At 34.9% G+C, this 26,221-nt stretch overlaps 1 protein-coding gene across 3 annotated transcripts in view; it reads right to left on the bottom strand.

The window, feature by feature from the left end:
* Positions 1–26,221, bottom strand: part of ADGRL4 (adhesion G protein-coupled receptor L4) — a 126,143-nt gene that overhangs the window by 48,210 nt on the left and 51,712 nt on the right. For 2 of the 3 annotated variants that reach the window (XM_082833985.1, XM_082833983.1), the window contains exons 3-7: positions 12,993–13,145; positions 3,172–3,318; positions 2,631–2,701; positions 1,503–1,682; positions 1,213–1,396 (exon numbers count right to left, since the gene is read on the bottom strand). In XM_082833985.1, the coding sequence (XP_082690111.1) occupies positions 1,213–1,396; positions 1,503–1,682; positions 2,631–2,701; positions 3,172–3,318; positions 12,993–13,145 (735 nt within the window). The remainder of the gene's footprint in view (positions 1–1,212; positions 1,397–1,502; positions 1,683–2,630; positions 2,702–3,171; positions 3,319–12,992; positions 13,146–26,221) is intronic. The other variant, XM_082833984.1, reaches the window with a different exon arrangement.

Genomic DNA, 26,221 nt, shown 5'->3' with positions numbered 1-26,221 from the left:
TAATTCTAACTTTATTGAATAAAATAAAAGAAAATATGTATGTACACAAAGAAGCTATAAATCGTAATTACTAAAGCAGACAAGCAATTATAATGTATTAGAGGATGATATCTACAATATAATTCATTATATACAGAGTGATTGACTTAAATTCTTGAGTAATAATTTCCTTACCTGGTGCATTTTCACCTTTTTCATGCAGGAACATCATAGAAATTTAGGCTCCTATATATGGTCACAATGCTTGCTACCTTAATTTTGAGTAACTGGTGAATCCCGATGAGTTAATGATTTTTGTATATCTATAGGTGCACAGCAGAATAACAACCAGAAATATAATAGGGGTGTATATGCAATGATTACTGCAGAAAGTGTACTTTGTTTCCTCAGAACAACTTTACAGGCAGCCTCAATTTGATCCAGATTCTTAATGTGTTAAGTATGAGATTTCATAAAGCAGGAAACATTCCAATTTGCTATGCTAATTACTTTATATTATCGAAAGGCAAAGGATTCCTAATGAGAAATTTAAATATACTACATTCGGGACAAAGATATATGCCCAAAGGATTTCAACGTTAAAAATAAACATCTTCAACGTTCAACATTAGAAAAACAGGGAATGGTTACATAAAATATGATCTATCCATAGACTATTGCAGAGACACTAAAAATTATGCTCATGGTATGGTTTTAGAAGTCAGGATGGTATAATCTTTATGGGGCAGGGAGTGGCTGCCGGGGGGATGAGGGGTCTTCTGGGGTGCTGTTTATACAGACATGTTCACTTTGTGAAAATTTGTCAAGTTATATTCATTTGACATGTGCACTTTTCTGTCTGTTATACTTCAAAAAAATTAAACTTAAAAAAATGAAATATACTACACCCAGAAAATCTGTCTGTACTATGATCCGTCAAGACAGATCCTACCAAGTCATGAGATGACAAGGGAGTAATGGTCTCTGAGCATTTAAATGCTAAACAGTTCAGAGATAGAAAAAGGTGGAGGCTATAAGTAGGTAGCAAATCTTAGGCACTCATCCTTTTCACACTTCATTCATAACTACTCTTGTGATATGCATCACCATTCATGTCTACATTGATAAAACAACTGCCAGTTTAATTAGCAATATTTTAAAGACTTTTCTTCTCTTTTGAGAGTGGCTTGTTTGGAAAACTCGATTGCTTTGAAATTGACCTTGGCTTCTTACCTATATCACTTGAATTAGTATCAAACTGAGTGGTCTTTTGAAAGTTCTGAGATAGCCTTAAGGTAGCTTGTTCCACAGCATGTATCAGTTTTGTAAGATGATTTCTTCTATGGTTTGTAGACAACTTGTCCCAAACTATAAATGTATCCTTTTGAACAAAATTATTCACAGTTTTTACAAATTCCTGTTGAAAAAAAGTGTATCTTTTAAAAATGTTGGACTTTTACATTAATCACAAATGTAAGGAAAATTTTAAGCCTCAATTATGAGTTAAAGCTCAACATACTTACAGTAAGAGTTGAATTAGAAAGAGTGTCCTTGGCCGAATTCGTGCTATTCATATAACCCAGTAATGGGGATGATTCAGCTAATATTTCTATATATGTAATTATATCCGTCGGTGAAAGATCTTTCACAGAATTTCTATAGACTTCTTGTAGCAAAGCCACAGGTTCTTCTATGTGTCTAATCTGAACAAAAATGAGCCCAGAGAAAGGAAACCAGTTTAAAGCACTACTAGATCTTTTCAAGAATAAATGTTGCATGATAAATATGGTCTGAGTTTTTTTCTTTCTCTTATACATTAATAAGTTATCAGATACACCTAAACCATAACACAAAGCAATGAAACCTGAAATTATTTACAAAGGATTAGCAAATAGCTTAAAAGGCATAGAATTTACTTCAGAAAGGCAATACATGTTTGAATTTATCATTTTAAAGTTAATTAAAATAAATTATAACTAACTTGAATTAGATTTTAATTAACCAGAGAAATTTTTTTACATGATAAAATGGCAATTTGCTTTTACCTCATTGTTAATGAGTCATGTGAGACTCACACTTCTAATCTCAGGACAGTAATTTTATGAATGTCCTACTTTGTTTACTCTTTAAAATAGTATTTACTTTGGTGTACAAAATCTAGTTGCATTCAGCTATGTCTCCTTAGAATTTGAAAATGGCCTGGGGTCAAAGTGTGTTTTTACTATTTTATCCATCCAATTTCTTTACATGTTGAAAATAACTTTCCAGTCTACCGAATAGTGAAAAAGTAACTTAAATTAAATAGGTAAGTCTTCTTCAGTACTTTGGGGATTTTCAAATTAATCCTATCAAGTACTTAGATCTCTATATGTAAACAGTTTCAACTCTACATGAAGACCAACTGCTTGTTACTCTTTTAAAAAATGTGACTTTGGAGTGCTCACTTCGGCAGCACATATACTAAAAATTGGAAGGATACAGAGAAGATTAGCATGGCCCCTGTGCAAGGATGACACGCAAATTTGTGAAGCGTTCCATATTTTATAAAAAAAATAAAAGAAAAAAAAATAAAAGAAGTGACTTTGGAAAGAATTAAACTGAAACCAAAATGTCAAAATAGAACGTATTTTTAATTCAATACCTTTACTCACTTTTGTTAAAGTTTTATTAATATTCGCCGCAATACAGATATTATCTAAATGGCAGTCTGGATTCACAATTTCTGTAGAAAAAAAGATTATATATTAAGTCTTAAAAAATATTTTTCCTAAGATAATTATATTGATTCCAGTGATTTTGCTCACTTATTTAGACATTAAGAACATTCTTATCATTTGAGTTTCATTTTTATTTTATTCATGAAAATTCATTTATTTAAAATTTTTTTCATTATTCATTATTTTAAAATTTTATTCATAATAAAAATTCATTTATTTTTATTCATTAAAATGCAATATTTTATGGAAAATAGAATATTGTAGTTACCCTAAGGAAATAGGGTATGGTAATTACATAAAACATGTGGTCTACATTTTCCATTAAATAAAACTGTAACTTTTCTTATTCCATTTTATAGCTAAAGGAATACTAGCACATTTCTTGGAAGATGTAGCTCTTTGATACTTCACAACTGTGTAGTACATATTTTATATGGTGCTTTGATAATACATAAAATATAATAATATAATTTACCTTGGCAATAAGTGCCATCATTAGGGGTGAACTGTGAGTTTCCTGTGGATGTATAACCTTCCTTGCAGGAGCAGTAATATCCACCATCCACATTTTCACACATTGCATGATCTCCACAGGCAAATGATTCATTGCATTCATCTATATCTGGGAATATTTGAAAAATTAAAATTTTAATTTAGTGCTCATATAGTTGCTACCTTGTTGATAATAGTATTACATAGAGTTAGTGATTTCATATAGAATTTTACAAGACAGCAAGAAAAATTCCATCATTTGGAAAATGACAGAGCAAACTTAGCTGCATATATATATATATTTTGTGTGTGTGTGTGGTACGCAGGCCTCTCACTGTTGTGACCTCTCCCGTTGCGGAGCACAGGCTCCGGACGCGCAGGCTCAGCGGTCATGGCTCACAGGCCCAGCCGCTCCCCGGCATGTGGTATCTTCCCGGACCGGGGCACGAACCCGTGTCCCCTGCATCGGCAGGCGGACTCTCAACCACTGCGCCACCAGGGAAGCCCTGCATATATATTTTTAACTTTGATTTGGTCAATCCATTTTGACAATATATTGAAAATGTTATTCATAGACCAACGCTTGAATTGTTTTCTAAATAGCTTGATTCATCAACAAAGTCATTAGAGTAATTTCAATCATTGATGATGTAATATTTATTCCTAATTAAAGATCTAATTTTAAAAATACATTTAGAATTCTTTGTTTTCTAGTATTAAATTAAACTGATTGTAACAACTCAGTTTAGAGTAATCTGCAGGGCAAAAAGGAGTAGCCTATTTTCTTTCCAAAGCCTCATTTTTCCATATAAGTAAACCTAAAAATTAAGATGTAGCAGAATGTATGATTCAACTCCCTTAAAATTTTACCAGAACTTATTACTTTTGTTCAGGTTATATTTTACTATGATTCTTAATACATGGTCATCAAAGGTAAAGTAACAAACTGTACAGAATTAAGTCTTAGATTTTCAGTAGCTATATATCAAAGCTACAATAAAAATGGTAAGTTATAAACTCACATAATTTATATTCTTAATTTAAAATTTTACATACTATAATGAATAGTGAAATATGTCTTAAGTTATAAATACAGAATAAACACTCTGCCACTAGGCAGAGTTCCAATAGGGAATGATTCCAAGGAACTGAAGAGTCCAGATCATTAGCTTAAACTAATATAAAGATTTTTGTGCTCCTAGCCTAGCCCTGACATCTTAGAGCTTCTCTATGTTAGATTAATGCATTAATCTGTAATCTTGCATATACAATTCGATTTTTTAAAGACTCATAGAGTGGCACAATCCTGTTTGCCATAATAAGGGGGAGTAATCAAAGTCCAATTAAAATGTCATCTAGCGAGCTATCTGAAATGTAGATGATCCTCATTTCTCATTTTAAAAATGCAATAATGGCACAAGAAAAAAACCAAAAAAAAAAAAAAAACCATTAAACTTCACACCACCAGAAACTGGAACTGACAGTAAGTCTCCTGCCAGTTCTTGAAGAAATTTCCATTAGCTAAGAAGGTGAGGGTACTGGACTTAGAAAGACTACTAACTCCCTGAAAAAGAGGTAGAAAACCCCTTGTTCTTCTGCCAAGTCTTCATAGTCACGATCTGTACTGCCTAGAAGTCCAAGTTCTCTACTTTTAAATAAACAAATGCTGCCCTAGCACCCTCACCCTCTTCCTTGAATTTCTATATATATGTGTTCATAAACTGCCACTTCACACAAAAAAAGGACAGAAATAAAGGAGGAGGTGATAGCAGGTTGGCTCTTGGGATCTGGAGAATCATTAGCAAAATCATTCCAGGTTGGGCTGAAGTAAAGAAGTCAGGTGGGAGGGCAGACTAGAATTATTATTTTTCATGAGATCAATGAAGTGAGAAAAAAATATGAGAAAGCAAAAGACTAGTCTTTTGTGGAGCAGCGTTGAAGAAGTCATTTGTGCAGTACCCAAATGTGGATAATACCCCAGTGAAGGTGTGAAGAGATCCATGAAGTTTCATAAATAGAAAAACTTATTTCATGGGAAAGAAAGCTGTGTTCTCTGAATACCCCCACTTCATATTTTTGGATACCTTCTATGGCTAACTGAAAATGAAGCGTTGATTTCTCCCAATTTCAAAAGTGCAACTTTTCTTGGGAACTTTGTCCTAAGCCCAATCTCTCAGCAACATACTGATCTTAGCTTTACAAACTCCATTTGCATCCTCCCTCGTGCACTTTGGACACAGATGTACACAGTCTTGGTGTTCTTGACGGTTTCAGCTTTCCCCTGTGCATCCTCCATACCCTGAGGTCATTATGTTGGGGTCTCTCCTCTGGTTCCAGCCCTCCCAGCACCCGCTCATCTGTCTGCTATCCCAGCACGTCAGCTTTGGACCAATTAGGGTATTTCAGCTTCTGAATTCACCAAGTGACAGAATGTTAATCTGTAAAAATAATGGGGTCATACTCTGGGAAATAAACATTTGAGATTAAGATTATGCAAATTTTTATATTCTGACTCCAAATATTCTAAAAGAATATCAATCACCCTACCAAAGTAATGTTTTTCAAACCTCAATCATCCTTAATGAAAGACATGTTTTCTAAATTGTTTATACTTTCCTTGTTTACATTATTGTTTCTCTTTTTACTAAAATGTAGACATGAGGTTTGCTGAATTTGATATCCTTCTCAATTTTGGCCTCAGTATTAGAACTTACTGAGTTTAACCTAGTAACAGGTACAGAGTGTGTGACCACCACAACTGGCTGTGTGTCAGGGTAGTCAAAGAGCTTCCACTATCCTTAGCATGTCACTCTATGCCTCCTTGCTACCTAGTAATATAAAGAGATTCATAAAATACTGAAAGAGTATCCCAGGCCCAAAAGGGATGAAACTGGCTTAGCCAAAATTAATGTGACCGCCATTTTACATTGAGATCCATACTAACATCTCTTGCAATTTCTTGTAGGGCCTAATTAAATCTAATAAAACCACTATGTATCCTCCTTCCTACAGGCAAAGGCCCTGTAGAAGACCTTAATTCAAATCTTGATTCTAATACTTATTAGCTCTGTGACCTTGGGTAGTATTATAAAAATACTCTTAACTCAGAAGAGTTCTTTTTCTTAACCAATGAGGAAATGTACGTAAAGGTGTTTGGAGGGATGCCTAAGATATAGTAGGTACCTGATATTGTAAGTGGAAATCAGGTCCAGTGATTCTACTCATATTGTGTGTTTTCTTAATAGCAGGAGCCCTGTGAGTATGTAGGTTTGGAGAAAACACATTGATAATGAGTGTCTCCTTAAATTGCCATGTTTTGGTACTCCTAGAGCTGTAAAAGAGAAAAAGAACCCCTTCTCCCATTTTCATGAAAGCTAAATTGCTGCTGTATAATTATTTCAGTCAGGTTACAATTGACAAACTATATTTAATAACTGACCCACTTTTTCCACTACCAACCTAACACTCAACAGTAATAACTCGATTTCGCTAAATATAAGTACATCATAACACACATTTCCTTGTTTTGCATGTCAAAAAATTCATTAGCTACTTTTTCATTAATAAGGTTATGCTTGTTTTTCGTGTCTACAATGAGCTAACACAGCAGTATTTTATCATAATCTTCTTTCAAAACATGATCATATGATTGTTTTGATTTTTATAATTCTTATAATTTTCACCAATAACTGAATTTTCTAATGTTGTTTAACTCATACACTGAAAAGAAAAGATACAATGTAGTGGAAGCAATTTGCAAAAACAAAATTGAATGTTAATATTATTCAAAGCCAGAAAAAAAATCTGTATTTATCAGGGTACTTAAGGCAATAGGACATAAAAAATTACAAGTAGTGAACAGTGCTCTTAAGCACACAGAAAACGTGAAGAAGTTCTTGGGTTCTACTCATTTGGTTTTGGGAGAGTCACTTTACCATTGGATGCCTCAGTTTCCCTACTTGTGAAATGTGAGTCTAGAACAAGGTCTCTTGGGAGCTGGGCACCAGACGTTCTGTTTTACTCTGATTCCAAGGAGAAGGAAAATAGGCAGGATGCTAAATCTCACTCAAAGCCTTCTGCAATGAAATTACCTCATCCATGGAAAATAGTATTTGAATATAGACTAAAGATATAGAATTTTGCTAGGGTCATTTCTTGCCCTGTACTGGAGTTTTTCATTATGTTTTGTTCATATTTTCTGTTTCTTCCTGGTTCAGTCTTGGAAGCTTATACCTTTCTAAGAATTTGTCCATTTCTTCCACGTTGTCCATTTTGTTGTCATAGAGTTGCTTGTAGTAGTCTCTTAGGATGCTATGTATTTCTGTGGTGTCTGTTGTGACTTCTTTTTCATTTCTAATTTTATTGAGTCCTCTCCCTCTTTTTACTGATGAGTCTGGCTAATGGTTTATCAATTTTGTTTATCTTCTCAAAGAACCAGCTTTTAGTTTTATTGATCTTTGCTATTGTTTTCTTTGTTTCTATTTCATTTATTTCTGTTCTGATCATTATGATTTCTTTCCTTCTGCTAACTTTGGGTTTTTTTTTCTTCTTTCTCTAGTTCCTTTAGGTGTAAGGTTAAATTGTTTACTTGAGATTTTTCTTGTTTCTTGAGGTAGGCTTAGCTATAAACTTCCCTCTTAGAACTGCTTTTGCTGCATCCCATAGGTTTTGGATCATCGTGTTTTCATTGTCATTTGTCTCTAGGTATTTTTTGATTTCCTTTTTGATTTCTTCAGTGATCTCTTGGTTATTTAGTAACGTATTGTTTAGCCTCCACGTGTTTGTGTTTTTTACATTTTTTCCCGTAATTGATTTCTAATCTCATAACGTTGTGGTCAGAAAAGATGCTTGATATGATTTCAATTTTCTTAAATTTACTGAGGCTTGATTTGTGACCCAAGATGTGATCTATCCTGGAGAATGTTCTGTATGCACTTGAGAAGAAAGTGTAATCTGCTGTTTTTTGGATGGAATGTCCTATAAATATCAATTAAATATATCTGGTCTATTGTGTCACTTAAAGCTTTGTTTCCTTATTTATTTTCATTTTGGATGATCTGTCCATTGGTGTAAGTGAGGTGTTAAAGTCCCCCACTATTATTGTGTTACTGTCGATTTCCTCTTTTAGAGCTGTTAGCACTTGCCTTATGTATTGAGGTGTTCCTATGTTGGGTGCATATATACTTATAATTGTTATATCTTCTTCTTGGATTGATCCCTTGATCATTATGTAGTGTCCTTCCTTGTCTCTTGTAACATTCTTTACTTTAAGTCTATTTTATCTGATATAAGTATAGCTACTCCAGCTTTCTTTTGATTTCCATTTGCATGGAATATCTTTTTCCATCCCCTCACTTTCAGTCTGTATGTGTCCCTAGGTCTGAAGTGGGTCTCTTGTAGACAGCATATATATGGGTCTTGTTTCTGTATCCATTCAGCAAGCCTGTGTCTTTTGATTGGAGCATTTAATCCATTCATGTTTAAGGTAATTATCGATATGTATGTTCCTATGACCATTTTCTTAATTGTTTTGCGTTTGTTTTTGTCGGTCCTTTTCTTCTCTTGTGTTTCCCACTTAGAGAATTTCCCTTAGCATTTGTTGTAGAGCTGGTTTGGTGGTGCTAAATTCTCTTAGTTTTTGCTTGTCTGTAAAGCTTTGATTTCTCCATCGAATCTGAATGAGTTATTTGCAGGGTAGAGTAATCTTGGTTGTAAGTTCTTCCCTTTCATCACTTTAAGTATATCATGCCACTCCCTTCTGGCTTGTAGAGTTTCTGCTGAGAAATCAGCTGTTAACCTTATGGGAGTTCCCTTGTATGTTATTTGTCATTTTTCCCTTTCTGCTTTCAATAATTTTTCTTTGCTTTTCATTTTTGCCAATTTGATTACTATGTGTCTCGGCGTGTTTCTCCTTGGGTTTATCCTGTATGGGACTTGCTGCGCTTCCTGGACTTGGGTAGCTATTTCCTTTCTCATGTTAGGGAAGTTTTCGACTATAATCTCATCAAATATTTTCTCTGGTCCTTTCTCTCTCTCTTCTCCTTCTGGGACCTCTATAATGCGAATGTTGCTGCATTTAACGTTGTCCCAGAGGTCTCTTAGGCTGTCTTCATTTCTTTTCATTCTTTTTTCTTTATTCTGTTCCACAACAGTGAATTCCACCATTCTGTCTTCCAAGTCACTTATCTGTTCTTCTGCCTCAGTTATTCTGCTATTGATTCCTCCTAGTGTAGTTTTCATTTCAGTTATTGTATTGTTCTTCTCTGTTTGTTTGTTCTTTAATTCTTCTACGTCTTTGTTAAACATTTCTTGCATCTTCTCGATATTTGCCTCCATTCTTTTTCTGAGGTCCTGGATCATCTTCACTATCATTATTCTGAATTCTTTTTCTGGAAGGTTGCCTGTCTTCACTTCATTTAGTTGTTTTTCTGGGGTTTTATCTTGTTCCTTCAACTGGTATATAGCCCTCTGCCTTTTCATCTTGTCTATCTTTCTGTGAATGTGATTTTTGTTCCACAGGCTGCAGGATTGTAGTTCTTGCTTCTTCTGTCTGCCCTCTGCTGGATAAGGCTATGTAAGAGGCTTGATAGGAGGGACTGGTGGCGGGTAGAGCTGACTGTTTCTCTGGTGGGCAGAGCTCAGTAAAACTTTAATCCACTTGACTGTTGATGGGTGGGGCTGGGTTCCCTCCCTGTTTGTTGTTTGGCCTAAGGCAACCCAACACTGAAGCCTACCTGGGCTCTTTGTTGGGGCTAATGACAGACTCTGGGAGGGCTCACGCCAAGGAGTACTTCCCAGAACTTCTGCTGCCAGTGTCCTTGTCCCCACGGTGAGCCACAGCCACCTTCTGCTTCTGCAGGAGACTCTCCAAAACTAGCAGGTAGGCCTGGTTCAGTCTCTCCTGGGGTCACTGCTCCTTCCCCTGGGTCCCGATGCACACACTACTTTGTGTGTGCCCTTCAAGAGTGGAGTCTCTGTTTCCCCCAGTCCTGTCAAAGTCCTGCAATCAATTCCCACTAGGCTTCAAAGTCTGATTCTCTAGGAATTCCTCCTCCCGTTGCCAGACCCCCAGGTTGGGAAGCCTGGTGAGGGGCTCAGAACCTTCACTCCAGTGGGTGGACTTCTGTGGTATAAGTGTTCGCCAGTCTGTGAGACACCCACCCACCAGTTATGGGATTTGATTTTACTGTGATTGCGCCCCTCCTACCATCTCATTGTGGCTTCTCCTTTGTGTTTGGATGTGGGGTATCTTTTTTGGTGAGTTCCAGTGTCTTCCTGTCGATGATTGTCCAGCAGCTAGTTGTGATTCTGGTGTTCTCGCAAGAGGGAGTGAGAGCACATCCTTCTACTCCGCCATCTTGGTTCCTCCTCATTATGTTTTTATAGAGGTTCTTAATGACTATAATTACCAGACATGTCAAATTTAAGGATCAGCTAAACTTTCAAATCAGAAACAATATACTACAAGGTGATACACTAATGTAAAAAGGAAATAGAATTATGGTTCTCTGTTCAAATTCCCTGAGGATTATCACAGTGCACAAGGAAAATTACTATAGGACTGGGGGAAAAAAAGGAAAAGAAATAACTGTTCTGCTTCTTAAAAAAGTTTAATCTTTAAGGAAAACAAAACTGGTGAGAAATAACAATTTTCCAGAGAATGACTTTTTTCATCAAATAATCCATCAAACAAAACAGGTAGAAATTGAAGGACTCAATATTGGGTATTGGGTTTTAATCTAAGTTATTGTTTACTGATTACTTAAAATAGCTAAAAGGGGAATTAGCAAAACTGCAGGGTCCTTCCACAGTATCTCAATAATAATTGAGTACTGGGAGAAAGAGTCTTATATTACAAATATATTACAACCCCGTAAAATGTTGGCTTTCAATTATCTTTGTGTGTGTGTTTTCTCTGTATCTGTGATTAATTATTTTCTAAACAGGAATTCTTTACTTTCAAGGAATACAGAGAGAGAAATATATATCCCTTTGTGAACTGAGGCATATTAAAAGTAAACATTATCAGATGAAAAGACAGATGTCTTCTAGAGACAAGAGGGAATGGAGAGCACAGTTAAAATTGTATTAAATTCCGTGATTAAGATGTCATAAGTTGCATTTCTTCATTAACTAGAACTTTTCTAATAAAGCTTATACAGGTACATATTTCGAACTTATCTACTATAGATAAAATAGGCACACATTATATAACATTCTAAAACTAGAGACAAGAGTTTAGGTTTGAGAAGAACAAAGAGTGGGGTACTAGGTTTTCTGGGAAAATTCTAATTTCTTGCATATATTGTAATGCTATAATCCAATAAAAATTTTTGCTGCAAACAATAAAGACAAAATTATAATTCAACAGAAATAGCATTATTTTCTCATATTTTAAATCATTTATGCCCTTGCAAAGTTGATCCACTGCATTTGCATGATCCAGATTCATGTGAGATTTAAATGGCCACCCATTTAAGACTCCTGTGGAAATACCAATGGCTTTCTAGATACAAGACTGTGATTCTAATCTTCCCTTTACCCTAAATGTGTGAATCTGGAATAGCTCTTCACTTCCCTTGGCTATAATATGAGAATAAAATCTACCTGGTTTATGTAGCAGAGAAAATGCTGTGAACCATAAGTACACAAGACAGGATAATTTCTTTGATACAGACATTTCACTGATAAATTCTCTTTGAATATTATCTCCTGACTATCATGTGTGTTAATGATAACATTGCCAGGTTTCTCCTTAGCTCACCGATGAGAACCTCACTAGAAGCTCATCAAAGGCTTTAGGGTGATCTATATTGATTTAGACATCTCTCATTCATCTAACTATGGAAAGTAGAAGCAGCACCTTACTCCTGCCCATGTTGCATGTACAGTCCTGAGTTCAAGTCTCATATCTACCCCTGGTTATGTAATTAACTCTCAGGACCTTGGTTCATCTGTTAATTTTGTAGATTATTATCAATCATAATTATACTAGCTGTTGGTAAACTGGACAGTTTCTTAGAAACCATGATTAAGATGATTCATAATTTATTTTCAAAGTTAAAGTCTTTGGCTCCAGAGAATTTGTCTCTGAAATTTCTATGCAATTATTTTTTTCTCAGACTATAGGATCTGATAAATCAAGTATGTGACCAAAATACAACAGAAGGACATTAAAAAAAATCTAGATACTCTCTTCAGACTCACAATATTTCACTTAGGGATTGAATTGAAATTAATAACCCTCCAGAAGACATTTTAGTGAATCTGAGATGATTTTCTAAATAGGACTATAGTGTTTAGAAAAACAGAATGCAGATTTTAAGTGTGACAAACTTTCGGCAGGCAGCAGTAAAAGCACTAGGACAATTTTTTCACAAGTAATGCTTTCCTGAACACTTTCTAGGAAAATGTAGGGCCCATCTCAGAGTTCATATTTATATAAGCATCAATATCTGGTGATACCAATGATAATTTTCTAGAGTTAATGTATTACTTTAAAGTGTAAATATTTATTGTGTTGTTTGCCACCATGCTAGATCTCATAACTTCACAATTTATTTATTTATTTTTTGGTAAACTGGTTGACATTCTCAAAAAAAAATTTTTCTTATACCCTTGGATAAATATACCATAGTAACTGACACCATACTGGAGAATTAAGGGAATTAATGAAGTTTTTGATAGTATTAACAACGGGGTACAATCAAGGACTGACAGAACTTGGTTTGAATATTATTGAATCTCTGGAGGTATAAGCAATAAGAGATAGGTACAAATTTTAAGTTATATAGTTTAATTTACCTATGCAGATGGTTCCATCATTAGTAATAAACTTGTCTTGCTTACTGCTGGATCTGAAACCAGGTGCACACATACAGTAGTAACTTCCTTCTGTGTTCGTGCAGTTAGCATTTTCACCACAGGACTGCGTTAAATTTCCACACTCATTATCATCTGTGGACATATCAATTTAAAACATTATTTTTATATAATTGAGATGAATTCCTAGTTTCCATCAGCTTTTGGGAATTTTGCCTGTTAAATAGTTTTAGGTATGTGATGTTTATTTATAAGAGAAGTTAATAATAAGAATCCACATTCCAGGTACTTCCTTGGTGGTCCAGTGGTTAAGAATCCGCCTTCCAATGCAGGGGACATGGGTTTGATACCTGGTTGGGGAACTAAACTCCCACATGCCGCGGGGCAACTAAGCCCACACACTCTAGAGCCCGCGTGCCACAACTAGAGAGAAGCCTGCATGCTGCAATGAAGAGCCAATGTGCTGCAACTAAGACCTGACACAGCCAAATAAATAAATAAATAAATAAATAAATTAAAAAAAAGAATCCACATTCCATACTTGGTTATTCTTGTTTAAATGTGAAACCTTTGCAGTTGCAAAGCAAAATAGAATCTCTTACTTCAAAAACACTAAACATAGCTATTGAATCTATATTGGATTATTTTTCAAATTTTTACACATAATTCAATTATTATGTCAATGAATATCTTATTTGTGAAATTATAATACTTTTTATAATCAGTCAAAAGCATACCATAAGTTAAAAATGAAAAATCAGAGATTACACATTGATATACTCTAATCATGTGCCATTTATTTTTGTCACTTACTCCCCAGAAGAATTTTGTGTTACTAGGTTTGCATCCCTTCATTTATTCATTATCATATGTATTGTACTGTATATGGAAGAGTACACAAATACAAAAATAATTACATGATGATCCATGGTCCTTACCCTTATACTCTTATACTGTAATTTATCAGAAAAGATATATATAGGTTCATAAACCATTTTTAAAAATCAGATCTATATTATCTTTCAAATAAATGAAATAGAAAACAAGTGTTTCTCAGAAGTGATTATGAGGGGCTGGAGGAGACATTAGATCCTCCTGTGGGCTGAACTGTGTCTCCCAAAAAGATATACTCAAGTCCAAATCCCCAGTGTCTGTGAGTGTGAGCTTATTGGGAAATAGGACCTTTGCAGATATAATCAAGTTAAGATGAGGTCATTCTAAATTAGCAGGGCCCCAAGAGTGGTGTCCTTATACTATGTAGGAAATTCAGACATGGAGCCACAGAGGAGAAGACAATGTGAAGACAGAGCCAGAAACTGAAGTGATGTAGCTACAAGCCAAGAAAAGCCAAGGACACCTAACAACCACTAGAAGCTAGAAAGGCATAAGCAAAGATTCTTTCCTAGACCCTTCGAAGGGAGCATGAACCTTCCAACCCCTGGATTTCAGACTTCTGGCCTCTAGAACTGTGAGAGAACAAATCTGTGTTGTTTCCAGCCACCAAGTTTGTGCTAGTTTCTTAGGGCAGCCCTAGGAAACTAACAGACCCGAACTGGCTAATTTTAGGTAAATAAGTATTTGTTAGACAGAGAGAAGGAAATCACTAAGAGGAAAGCAAAATTTTGGGCAAAGATGCAAGCCTAAGGGTGATTGAGACGTTTCTGAAGGTAGAGGGAACCCTAATCAGGGACACAGGGAGAAATCATAGGGGGATAGTGGTACGAGTTGAGTTTGGAAAATGTCTTGAATTTCTATTCGCCATTTTAATCAAACTAAGGTTAATTTATTTTAAAAGGATGATTTGTATAACATTTAATTTAAACACAGCTTACTGAACATGTATATTGATACCTAAGGGTTGGAGATTTTCCTAAGTGTTCTATAAATACTAATTCACTTAATCCTTACATAAGTTCTAGGAAGCAGGTACCATTATTATTCTCTTAACTGATGAGGACAATAAGCCATAGAGAGGAAATGTAACTTGTCAAGGTCAAACAGCCATTTAGTGACAGAGCCAATAGTTTGATCCAAAGTTTGTTCTCCTAACTGTTGCATCTTGCTGCCTCTGTGAGAATCATTTTAAAAAGCAAATACATAAGGTAAGAATGTATCTAATGGATTATGGGTCTATTTTGAGAGAAGAAAAGATATTGAGGTAGAGATTTCAGAAGGAAAATAAAAACTATTTGTATTCTATCTCTAATGTAAAATTTATTTCCACTTAATCATTTTCAAACATTATAGGTATAAGTATAGAAGTTAGTATATGACAGAAAACTAGAGGTGAATTCCTCTCTCTCTCTTTTTTTTTTTAATGATTACTATGGACAGTCAGGTAAGATTTGCAAATCCTATCCTTTCAATACATTCAAACTATACATCTCTATTCCATAATTTTATTTTAATATTTATATGTTCTATCACTTTCACTTATTACATTAATTATAATAGGCCAACTGCTACAAATATATCCCAACATGTAGTGATTCAGCACAATAAAAGAGTATTTGCTGCTTTAGTCAGAGGCCAAGGTTAGTGTTCAGGTTGATGGTGTGGCTTCTCCAACAATGGTTCAGGGACCCAGACTCTACTTTTGGCACAAGACCATTTCAATTGCTTGGAAAAACCAGTTCATAAGAAAACTGGTCAGTCCACAAGAAGCAAGATCATTTTCTCCAATGTCTAGAGCAAAGCTAGGCCAAGGCTCTCACCTAACAGTTTTTCATGTTATGGCATCAGGTCTCTTTCCACTTTCCCACTGGCGCCTCTTTTGGGTTCAATCCCTTGCCCCTTTGAAAGTTCTAATTCTCAGCATGTGACCTGATTTATTCTTGGGTGAGTAGAAAGGTAGAGCAGCAAGAGAAGAGTTTTGAGCTCCCCTTAGAGGCCAACTACTTGGAGACATGTAAGTGCAAAGGTTGAGCTCTCAAAAAGCTTGTTTAGGCCAGGCAGGAGGGTAACTTAAAGTCTGACTCCACCAAGTGTCAAACAATAGAAGGTGGTGTGGCTTATGATATAAGGAAGTACATATCTCACTTAGAGGATTTAAAATTTTTTAAATTTGAAAAGCATATTTAAAACTTTTTTTCACATTCAGCACTTGGTTAGGCATTTGTCACCCCTAAGTTAAAGTGTATAAATGTTGGAGGAGTTAAGGAAAATTGCTGAAAATATGATAATCAAGTAAGAGAAATTATGAATGGCCATTATATAAAATGTTGAAGAGTTAATACTTTATTAACATGTGTGTATTATTAATTTATCTATTCTGTATACAGAGATATTATGCAACTCTATATGACTATATGCACATATATATTGAGAAAGCAAACATATAGGCCTATGTATGCATTCAAAATAAATTAGACTAGTTTATTAAAATTACCTGAGAGTATCTCACAAATTGACACCCAAGAACCTAAATCAAGTTAAAGAAAAATATTTCACACACTTTGGGTTTGATTCAATCATTCAGTTACTCAAATATTTATGGAGTTTCCCAGTTCCCAAATGTGAGTATGTCTACACTGGGAAATAAGTAAAAATTAATCAAAAAGTCAGGATCTGTGCCCTGCTGTCAGAGTTCACATTCTAAAGCAAGTTAACATAGGAGCACGTAATTGAGTTCTTATTAAAATAAAAGTTTCCATTTTTATTTCAAAATTTGACTCCCTTCACTGCATACTGGGAGAAGTTTATATTAATTTTAAAAGAAATTGTGCTCTCAGATCAGTTATTGGTAACACAGAGAATGATGAAGATTGTATCCCTGTGGTCTATAACTGCAAAAATGATATGCAAAAATACTGAGGAAAAGAATTCACTAGGTCTGAGTTATTGGTCGAGTCTAAGAAAATTAGCCACTTTATATCACCTGATTGTGTTTCTAAAAACAAATTAATGTATCGATATGGTATTTGACTCCAATATATTTTTAAGTCTTGGGTAACACATTAACTGGAAGAAAAAAAAACAAAGATTGACACTGATTTTTGTGTTTCTCCTTACTATGTAGTTTTGAGCACTTGACCTCTTAGCTTCCTTATCAAGAATTTGGAAATAAAAACATTTTCTTATCTATCTCCTAATCTTCTGGACTGGATATACAATATAGGTGAATTCCCTAAATGGTATGACTCCAATCTTGTTCCTTGAAATACCACTTATCTGAAAGTAACTGCCTCTCTCCCCCCAAGATAGTGGAGATAGGCAAAAAAATTATCTTTCTGAAGTAATATATAAATCTGAATTATTTAAATAGCTTTAAACTTCCCAGTGTCTAACTCCATAATAATTAAGTTTCAAGGAGAAAGTTTCTTTGAATGGGTACAATATAGGAAAATATATGTCTGCTTCTTTTGTGTTGTTATTTCCATTGTTTAAATCAATTTAGCAGTTATGTTACCCACTCTCTGTGACTCTATATTTAATACTTCTTGTGGGATTATAAAATAAATATTTAGATTAGGATGTCACTTGAAAAATTCATTATAACACCATTAAAGAGAAGGTAAATTATTTAAAAATTATCAAAAAATGTTAATAAGGAGAAATATTCAGCATTCCTTCAGCAAAAATTCTTACTGGCTCAAGCCTAACACACCAGGTTGAGCACTATAGGAACAAAGGCATACACACAGCCTGTAACATAACAGGATCCATGGCTGCTGAAGAAGACAGACAAAAACCCAAATTATTAGGATGTGGTGTGTATAACAAATAAATGAGGTGTTTAGCGGTACACTAGTAACTCAGAGAAGAGACGGTTTCCTCAGCAAGTTTTCAGGATAAAAGGGAGAAGGTTATTCGCACAGAAGGTTTAGAAGAGGGAGAGATGCTTGAGCCAGGCACTGAAGTATAAGAAGAATTCAGACAAACAAAAGGGGCCCCAATGATCCATTCAGACAAAGGAAAGAACTCACCCAAATGCCTGAAGCCTGCAGAAGCATCATACTTTAGAGGAGAACTATATTGTGGAACACCAGCCATGAAGGTAGAGGCTGTAGGGCCAGAATCTATGCAGACAGATATGGTCTAAACTGGGAAAACACTTGCTAAGAATTTCAGACTAAATTCAGTGGGTAAAGGATGGCCATCATCAGATTTTATGTAGTGGAGAAGTCTGATTGGACTTGAATTTCAAAACAATTTTTGAAATATAAGGAAAATTAGCTAAGATCCAGGTAGACCTGCTAAAACGCTGTAAGACGTGAAAAACTAACAAAACAGAGTCAAGGAGAAAGGGGGGAGGGTGGGCTAGATCAGAAATATTTTCATGTTAAAAGTCAGTGATCTGGGGAGAGAAAGGAAAGTGGGTAGGATTCACCTAGATTAGGCATGAACTGAAAACTGTGTCATCTGGATAATGACTAACATGTGGATCTTTATATATTTTTTTAAGGTTGTATTTTTTTTTCAAAGTTACATTTATTTATTTATTTTGGCCATGCTGCACAGCATGTGGGGTCTTAGTTCCCCAACCAGGGATTGAACCCACACCCCCTGCACTGGAAGGCAAAATCTTAACCACTGGACCACCAGGGAAGTCCTTGGGTCTTTACATTCTTATTTTTATTTTTGTGACTTTGAAATTTTTCATAATAAAATGATTTTAAAATATTAGTGTGGCTTGGAGACTAACTGGATATGAGTTAGTTGGAGAGGAAGTGAGGACTCCCAGGTTCTGACTTGGAGGGATTTGTTGGCTACATTGACTCACGAGGACAGAGAGAAGCAGAGGGGGAGCTTACTTTGGGGTTAAGAGAGTGAACTCACTTTTGAGCATGGAGAGACTGAGGTGCCTTTAGGACATTCAGATGGGAGTATCCACAGTTGGATAGTCAACCATGAAGCCATAACTTGTTTAAACACAAGGTGGAGCTCAAGACTCCCTTCTTTTCCAGAGGGTGAGTCAGAAGCAAGAGCCTGGCATTTACTAGGCTCCAGTGCAGGGAACAAGCCTGCTGTCTTCCTTTGCCCTTATCTCTAGGTGGACCCTTTCTCCTGACTCCTCTTGCTTTGATCTCAGTACTTTAAATGAACTTTGCCTCGGGCATTATACACTCTCTTGTTATTCCTTTTTCTTTTCTTTCTTCCTTTTTTTTTGTTGTTGTTCTTTGTAGCTTCTACTTACTGAGTTTGCCTCTTCCAACCAACTGAGTGATAAAGTCCAGAGGTTAGGATGTGAGGGTAGAGAGAAAGGACCAAGGAAGCCCCTTAACCTGTGTTTGGTCTCAGTGTTGACCAGAAAATTTCTTGGAGTTCCACTTGCTTCAGTCCAGCCTATTGGAAAACTACACAAATCTTTAAAATAATACACAGATGAATATACCAGAAATATCTTCTCTCAATATGTTTTTGGGCAGCTTGTTCCTATGGTTGATGGTTAGTTACTGATTTAGTTATTGGCTTATATTTAGTTATTGGCTTACATTAAAAACTAGATCAGCATGATTTATGCCGAATAATCTGAAAGAAGAGAGGAAACATTTTTCAGGCATTCTGCTAGATGGCTCATTTTAGTTTATTTAATCATTACAATAACACAATAATTGATATTATCCCCATTCTATTTATTAGGAAATTAAAGCCCAGATGCATTACATCATGCTAGTTTAGAGAATCTGTTGGATGTGGTTTTTATATTTAAGAATGCCTGGCTCTAAAGACCAAGTTATATCTTTGTATTGTAGAGTGAGGTGTATTTTGTAAAGTGTGCTTCTAAACAAGGCATAAGTAGTGGGTATATAATTCTCCAAATTCAAGAGTGATATTGAGTACCCTAGTAATGACATGTTTTTGGCAACAAAGCATAGAATTATATTACTTCCTGTATAATAATGTAGAATTTTACTAGCTTTATAGGTCACTGGCATTCCAGAATCTGAATAAGATTTTAGTTTTTCTTCCATTTTTCAATCTATTGACCACAGATAGGGAAAATAATTAAAAAAAGAGAAAATATTCCCCTTTCTTTTTCTAGCACTTGAAATATTATTCGCTGGGCTCAAATTGATTATAACAACTTGAAAGCCAGAGAACTTTAACAGCAGCATCACTCTTATACACATTTTCCCTCTGGACATGATTGCCAGTATTGCTCCGTAAATTTGAACACTAAAATGACTATAACCATTGTGTGATTACTTGTGAAACAGGCCCTCTAAGTCAAAGATGGAGCAACTCACACGCTTTTTTTTCCTATTTCTCCCCAAGGCAGTCTCCTGGGCTCATTTGTTTTCAGTAACACTGGTAATTCTCTTCTCATATCCAGCATTCTTTAATGAACTTAGAAGAATCATCCTTATGAGCCCCCTGAATTATGGACTTCCTATGGTTTATATTTTTCTGGGTAATATGAAGGTAAACACATAGTCATGGAGGTAAGGGGGAGAAAAAGGTCAGCAGAAGGGAAAGAAAAAAAGGAGAGCTGCAATGAAACCAGAATTGGTTCAGTCAGTCAAGAAAAGTAATGGAGTTATTGTTTCCACACTGGAACTGTCATTACCAACCGCTATACAAGACAAGGAAAGGTATCAAAGGAGACACTTGGAATTATATCTTTCTTCCCCTCTGGGAATTTCTTCTGCACCTGACTCTTCAAGTGCAGCCCAGAATATGAGTATGATACACACATAACCCACCCTTCCACATAAACATACTGACATATGCAGAATTATTAAGAAGACAGAGAAAAAAATAAATCCAGTGCTGAAGATATACTTCCTACATTACCACTGTTGATTATAAAACACATAGTATAAAATGTATGTTTCCCATAACTGTAAAATTAATAAGTCCAATTTAGTAAAGGAAAAGTCAGACACATCAAATGCAAAATGTTAGAATTTACCATGGTAAAGAAAGTAGAATTACATAAGAATAAATTGTCCGTGCTGGGTATTTATTATTTGAAAAAAAATTATTTAGTGGAAATGTGTTTTTTTTTTTCATTGTTTGAAGCAACAAGTATCACTTGAAAATTTTATGAAAGAAGTGTGCCTTTGACTATGGAACAGATTTTGCAAAGGCTATATAAGCCAGGAAAACAAACAAACAAACAAACAAAAAACGTATAGGATGGTCTCTGTTGCTGCTTTTGCATTTACTTATTTTCCAAGGGAAATGTAGCACTTAAGAAAATATTCTCATTTTATACTACTCTCACTTTTTTAGTCCATTCTTGGTAGGAATTATTAACACACACATTTTAGAGCAAACAAGCAAAACCAAGTGTAAGCAGAGTAGGCAAACAGGAGAAAAATAAATCACTAGACACTGGAAACCACTTCTCTTGTTCGTTTGATACAAACGTTTGATACAAAAAAAATCCTCATACATTTATTTCACATTATAAATTAACTATTCTAAAGTTTTTTCATTTCATTGTATCTATCAACTGTAACAGTAAAAATGAATAATACTCTTATATATAGTCCTTCTGGTGCTTGAGTGATGGCCATGAAATAGTTTTTGAGAAACTAGTTTTATTGATTTTTGTTTCTAATCATTAAATAATACATATTCCAGGGGAAAATCAAATCCATGATAGAAAAATCTTACAAACTTGAAACCGAGTCCCCCTAAAACTGAGTTCCCCTGCTGAGTTTACAATTAATTTCTCTATCCGCTTCTTGTCCTACCCCTGTTCCCCTCAGGATTGATGAGTATCAAAGAAAAGAGGGGACGTAAACCAAGCAGGACTGTGCGGGGGGGCCTTTCTGTGTACAGAAGCCCTGATTGTGCATCGTATGACCCTCTCCTCTAACACTATCTTTAAAAACCCTTGTCTAAAAGCCATGAGAGAGTTCAGGTCTTTTGAGCATGAGCTGCCTATTCTCTTGCTTGCAATAAACGCTGTACTTTCCTTCACCACAACCTGCTGTCAGCAGATTGGATTTGCTACACTTCGGGCAAGCAGACCCAAGTTTGGTTCAGTAACAAGCTCTCAGTTGCAAAAGAATTTGCCAGTTTACAAAGGAAAAACAATTATAATAGTATCAGGTTCTTGCTAATATAACTGAGAGACAGTAGGATACCATGTGTAAGTCACTGAGATAAAATGACTATGAGACCAGTTGTCTAGTTCTCTAACCAGCCAAAGAAATCTTTTACTCATCAGGATGAAAAACATTTGTAGAAATACATGGATTCAACGAGTAGATCACCCATGCACTCTGTGAAGAAAACATTCGAGATACCTTTGAATCAAATAATAATGAATTTAGGAGACAGAGCTCAACAAGGGAAAATGAGATGGAGGTGTAACAATGGTAGACAGCAAATCCTGCAATATGTAAATTCAAATGAATGATGACTGTATGATTATGAATGTGCAATATAAAAGATAATTAGGATTCTTATAAAAATTTACTGAAAGGAAAACCTAAGAGTCTGGATATAGTGGGTTCATATTACCGTGGTCAGGCTGAGGATAGAGTACAGTGGCAAGTAAAGCACACTGTAGAAAGGAAAATACAAAATGTGCACCTAATTTTGGTAAAGTACAAAAATGTGAATTTGATTATGAATAGAAAAAGGAAATGGACTGAGAATTTACAATTTAATTTTTAAAAAAAACAAGAGGAAAGGGGATGAAAAGTAAACTGATTAAGAAAAAATTAAAAGAAAAAATGAAACTATAAGTAAAAATAAAATAGCTAACATGAAATAATTTTGATGGAATAAAAATATCAATCAAATATATCAACTGTTATGCTAAGTGGAAAAGACTTATATTTCCCCATTATAAGACACAGCTTGTTAGATTAGTTTACAGTTGCAATCCAACTATTTTGTTAATAATAAACACACTTAAACTTTAAATTAAAGCAACCTTGAAAATAAATCAGAGGACAAAGAAAATAGGGATGGCACGTTTAATATCAAAAATACCCACATTACTGCCAGCCTGATTTAATTATTAATGAAACCTTGTTTCCTTAATTTTAAGATGTCATAAATTTTGTCACTTCATCAATGTGATAAAATATTTTGGGAAAAAAACTATAGCCAACCTACACTTATTAAAAGTTTAAACATTTACCCTACAAATACATAGTACTTTATCATAAAATTGACTCTAATCCTTTTACACATTATATTCTAATATAATTTGGAATTACCTTTGGTATCCAACAGTACATATGTTATGATAATATGATGCCTTCCCTAATTTATGATCATAACCTTCACCTCTATATTCACTACATTTAGATGTGGCAGATGTTACTGAAATGCAAAAGCTATCAGAGTTTTGCCTGCATTTTCTTTTTAGCTAAACTAGGATTTTGCTTGCTTTTGTTGCATTGTATAGCACTGAACATTTATATAACTTCTCAGCACTCAGTTTTAGGCTCTGACAGATTTCTCATGCCTGAGTAATATTTGTTCCTGATGCCCACATTGGTAATACCAACTTCTCCTAGGTTTGCTCATTGTATTATCCATTCCTAAATGTGTTAATATCTGAGCAAGAAATGGCAACAGACTTGAAACTTATTTCTCTATCAGCCAACAAGTCCATCCTGATATCAAACTAACAATGAAAAGCAGTATTTGTCTAATGTTCAATTCTATGTTACATTTTAATTTGGGGGAAGGCAAGAGTTTAACGCTCATTTTTCAAATTCCTCAATCTAATTTACTTTTTCCTTATTTTTCAATTCTTTCATGCTAAATTAGGTTTCCCCATTATTATTTTTCAAAATATATAATATAAAATAGTATTGCTGACAACAGTGAATTAAATTAGTTATCAACATCATTAAAGGTTAATGAAATTTTTTAATTAAAATTATCCAAAGTTTTAGAAAACAACAAAAACAAACCTCCCAAAACTTCTAAATAATGCACAGGACAGAAGAAATCAGAAATTATAATGGATATTTTGTAGCTTTCTGACACTAGAAATGAGTATATAATTCACAAAAGAAACTCAACATATAAAATTGCAAATAAATATTTATCCTTACTGATAAAGAAACTCAAAGAGCAAATGAAGGTCAATTATCATCTATAAATTTAGCATGATACCTTTAAAAATTCTTACCACCATTTTTATTAAAGCTAGAGATTTGCTGTTATTTCGTGATCAATTAATAGTCCATGGTCATTGGTTACAACACTATCCCACACTGTATTCCTTATTTGCTACTACTAAAGTTTTAAAACCAGACTGGGGCAATAGGGCAGAAAAAGCAAAGATCCATGAACATCTTCCATAACATCTTACTCCGATTCTGCCTCCACTCTGATTTTTTGATTTGTTTTTCTCTTGGGAAAAGTGTTAGAACAGTGTATTAGAACAGTGTATGGACTGGTGGGCAACCTGGTATCATGACCTTTTTTTTTTCAAAAAATAGCAATTTACAGAAGTAATGGAGTTCAACTTGTATTCCCTTTGATTTTATTGGTCTGAACTCTTTTTACATTACTTTAACATTTCAACAATTTCCCGTAACTGTAAAGAAAAAAATAGAGGAACTTAAGAGAATACTGAACCAGAGGTGGAGCACTCACATATCTTGCTAACAGAAGTATATTCACTGTTAAATCAAGAGCCTGAAAAAATGGCAACATCTTTTTCCCCAGGAATTTCCCTTCTAGGTAATAATTCTAAGGTTCAAAGATACGACAAAATTTAGTTCAAGAACTTTCACTGAAGTTATATAATGGTAAGAATAAGCAAGCGCCTAAATACCCATTACAAATATTTTGAATTATGTGATAATTTACAGCCATTCAAAATCATATTTTGAAGAATACTGGCTAACTTTAGATAACATCCATAGTTTAATAAGTGAGACATCCTGAAAAACACAATGATGAATCCCACCTCCTATTGCTTACTAATTATTTGAAATATCTCTGACACCTTTTAAGAAAGATGCTTACTTGGAGGCATATCCTCATATGAATTATTTCACTGAAATAAAAATGTGGCTTTTTTGTAAAGCACCTCCTTGCACCATGATTTTTCTAACGCTATTAAATTTTACAACAGTTATTCAGACTTCTTTAACTATATCTGTGCCCATGGGCAGTTTATGATTTTATATATGTTGTAAATAATATCTAGAGTTTAAAATTATCACACAAATGCCATAGTAAATATTTAAATCAGGTTTCTGGCAACCATAAGCCTTTGGAATAGACCATAAATCTGACAACGACCCTTTGCTCTTGAAACATTAACTATACTTTGACACCCATATTGAGTGATCTAACATAATTACCTCTATCCCAGACCATATAGATTGCAAAGCCAACTGTGATCTGGAAGTGGAGTTAGAAAATTTGATACTGTCATAACTCTTCTGCTTTACTATATATTTCCTAGGTTAAGGTTTGCAAACTTTTTTTTTTTTTTTTTACAGTTGCCTATGGTAGGAAATGCATACATCCCCATGACTGGATATATTTATAAATACAGTGAAACAACTTTTTCATAAAAAAATATTTACCCTTCTGTCATTTACCATCATTTGATATTTCCAATTCTATAGTATTTCAGTATGTTTTAAAAAGCTGGTCATGATCCACTCCATCGACTGTTTCGCCTTTTAACTACATAAACTATATATATATATATATATATATATATATATATATATTTTTTTTTTTTTTTTTTTTTTTTTTGGTGGTACGCAGGCCTCTCACTGTTGTGGCCTCTCCCGTTGCGGAGCACAGGCTCCGGACGCGCAGGCTCAGCGGCCATGGCTCACGGGCCCAGCTGCTCCGCGGCATGTGGGATCTTCCCGGACCAGGGCACGAACCCGTGTCCCCTGCATCGGCAGGCGGACTCTCAACCACTGCGCCACCAGGGAAGCCCCATAAACTACCTTTTGAACAAGCACAGATGGCTAGAGTCACTTGATTCTGTTTAGTGTCAGTTCCACATTTTATGACACCATGTGTTGATGACCTACTGTATGCCAAAGGCCAAGCAATGTTTTTTTTTTTTTTTTTTTTTTTTTTTTTTACTGGCAGTCACAACAACCCTGGAGCCAGGCCATCAGGGCTGCATGTATAGCCTTTACATGGCACCACTGTATATATGTCCTTGATACGGCGCCATTGTACGTATTAGAAAAATGTGCCCTCTCTGAGAGGACACAGCTTTGTAGGCATGGAAGTAAGTGAGCATATGAAAGCTTTGCACCAATTTGTAAGAAGCATCCCCTCCTCCCTGCGAAACCAGCCCTGCA

The sequence above is a fragment of the Leucopleurus acutus genome, assembly GCF_964270905.1.
Source record: "Leucopleurus acutus genome assembly, chromosome: 2".
Taxonomy (NCBI): Eukaryota; Metazoa; Chordata; class Mammalia; order Artiodactyla; family Delphinidae; genus Leucopleurus; species Leucopleurus acutus.
Note: the sequence above shows the minus strand (reverse complement) of the source record. Positions and strands in the feature narration are given on the sequence as shown.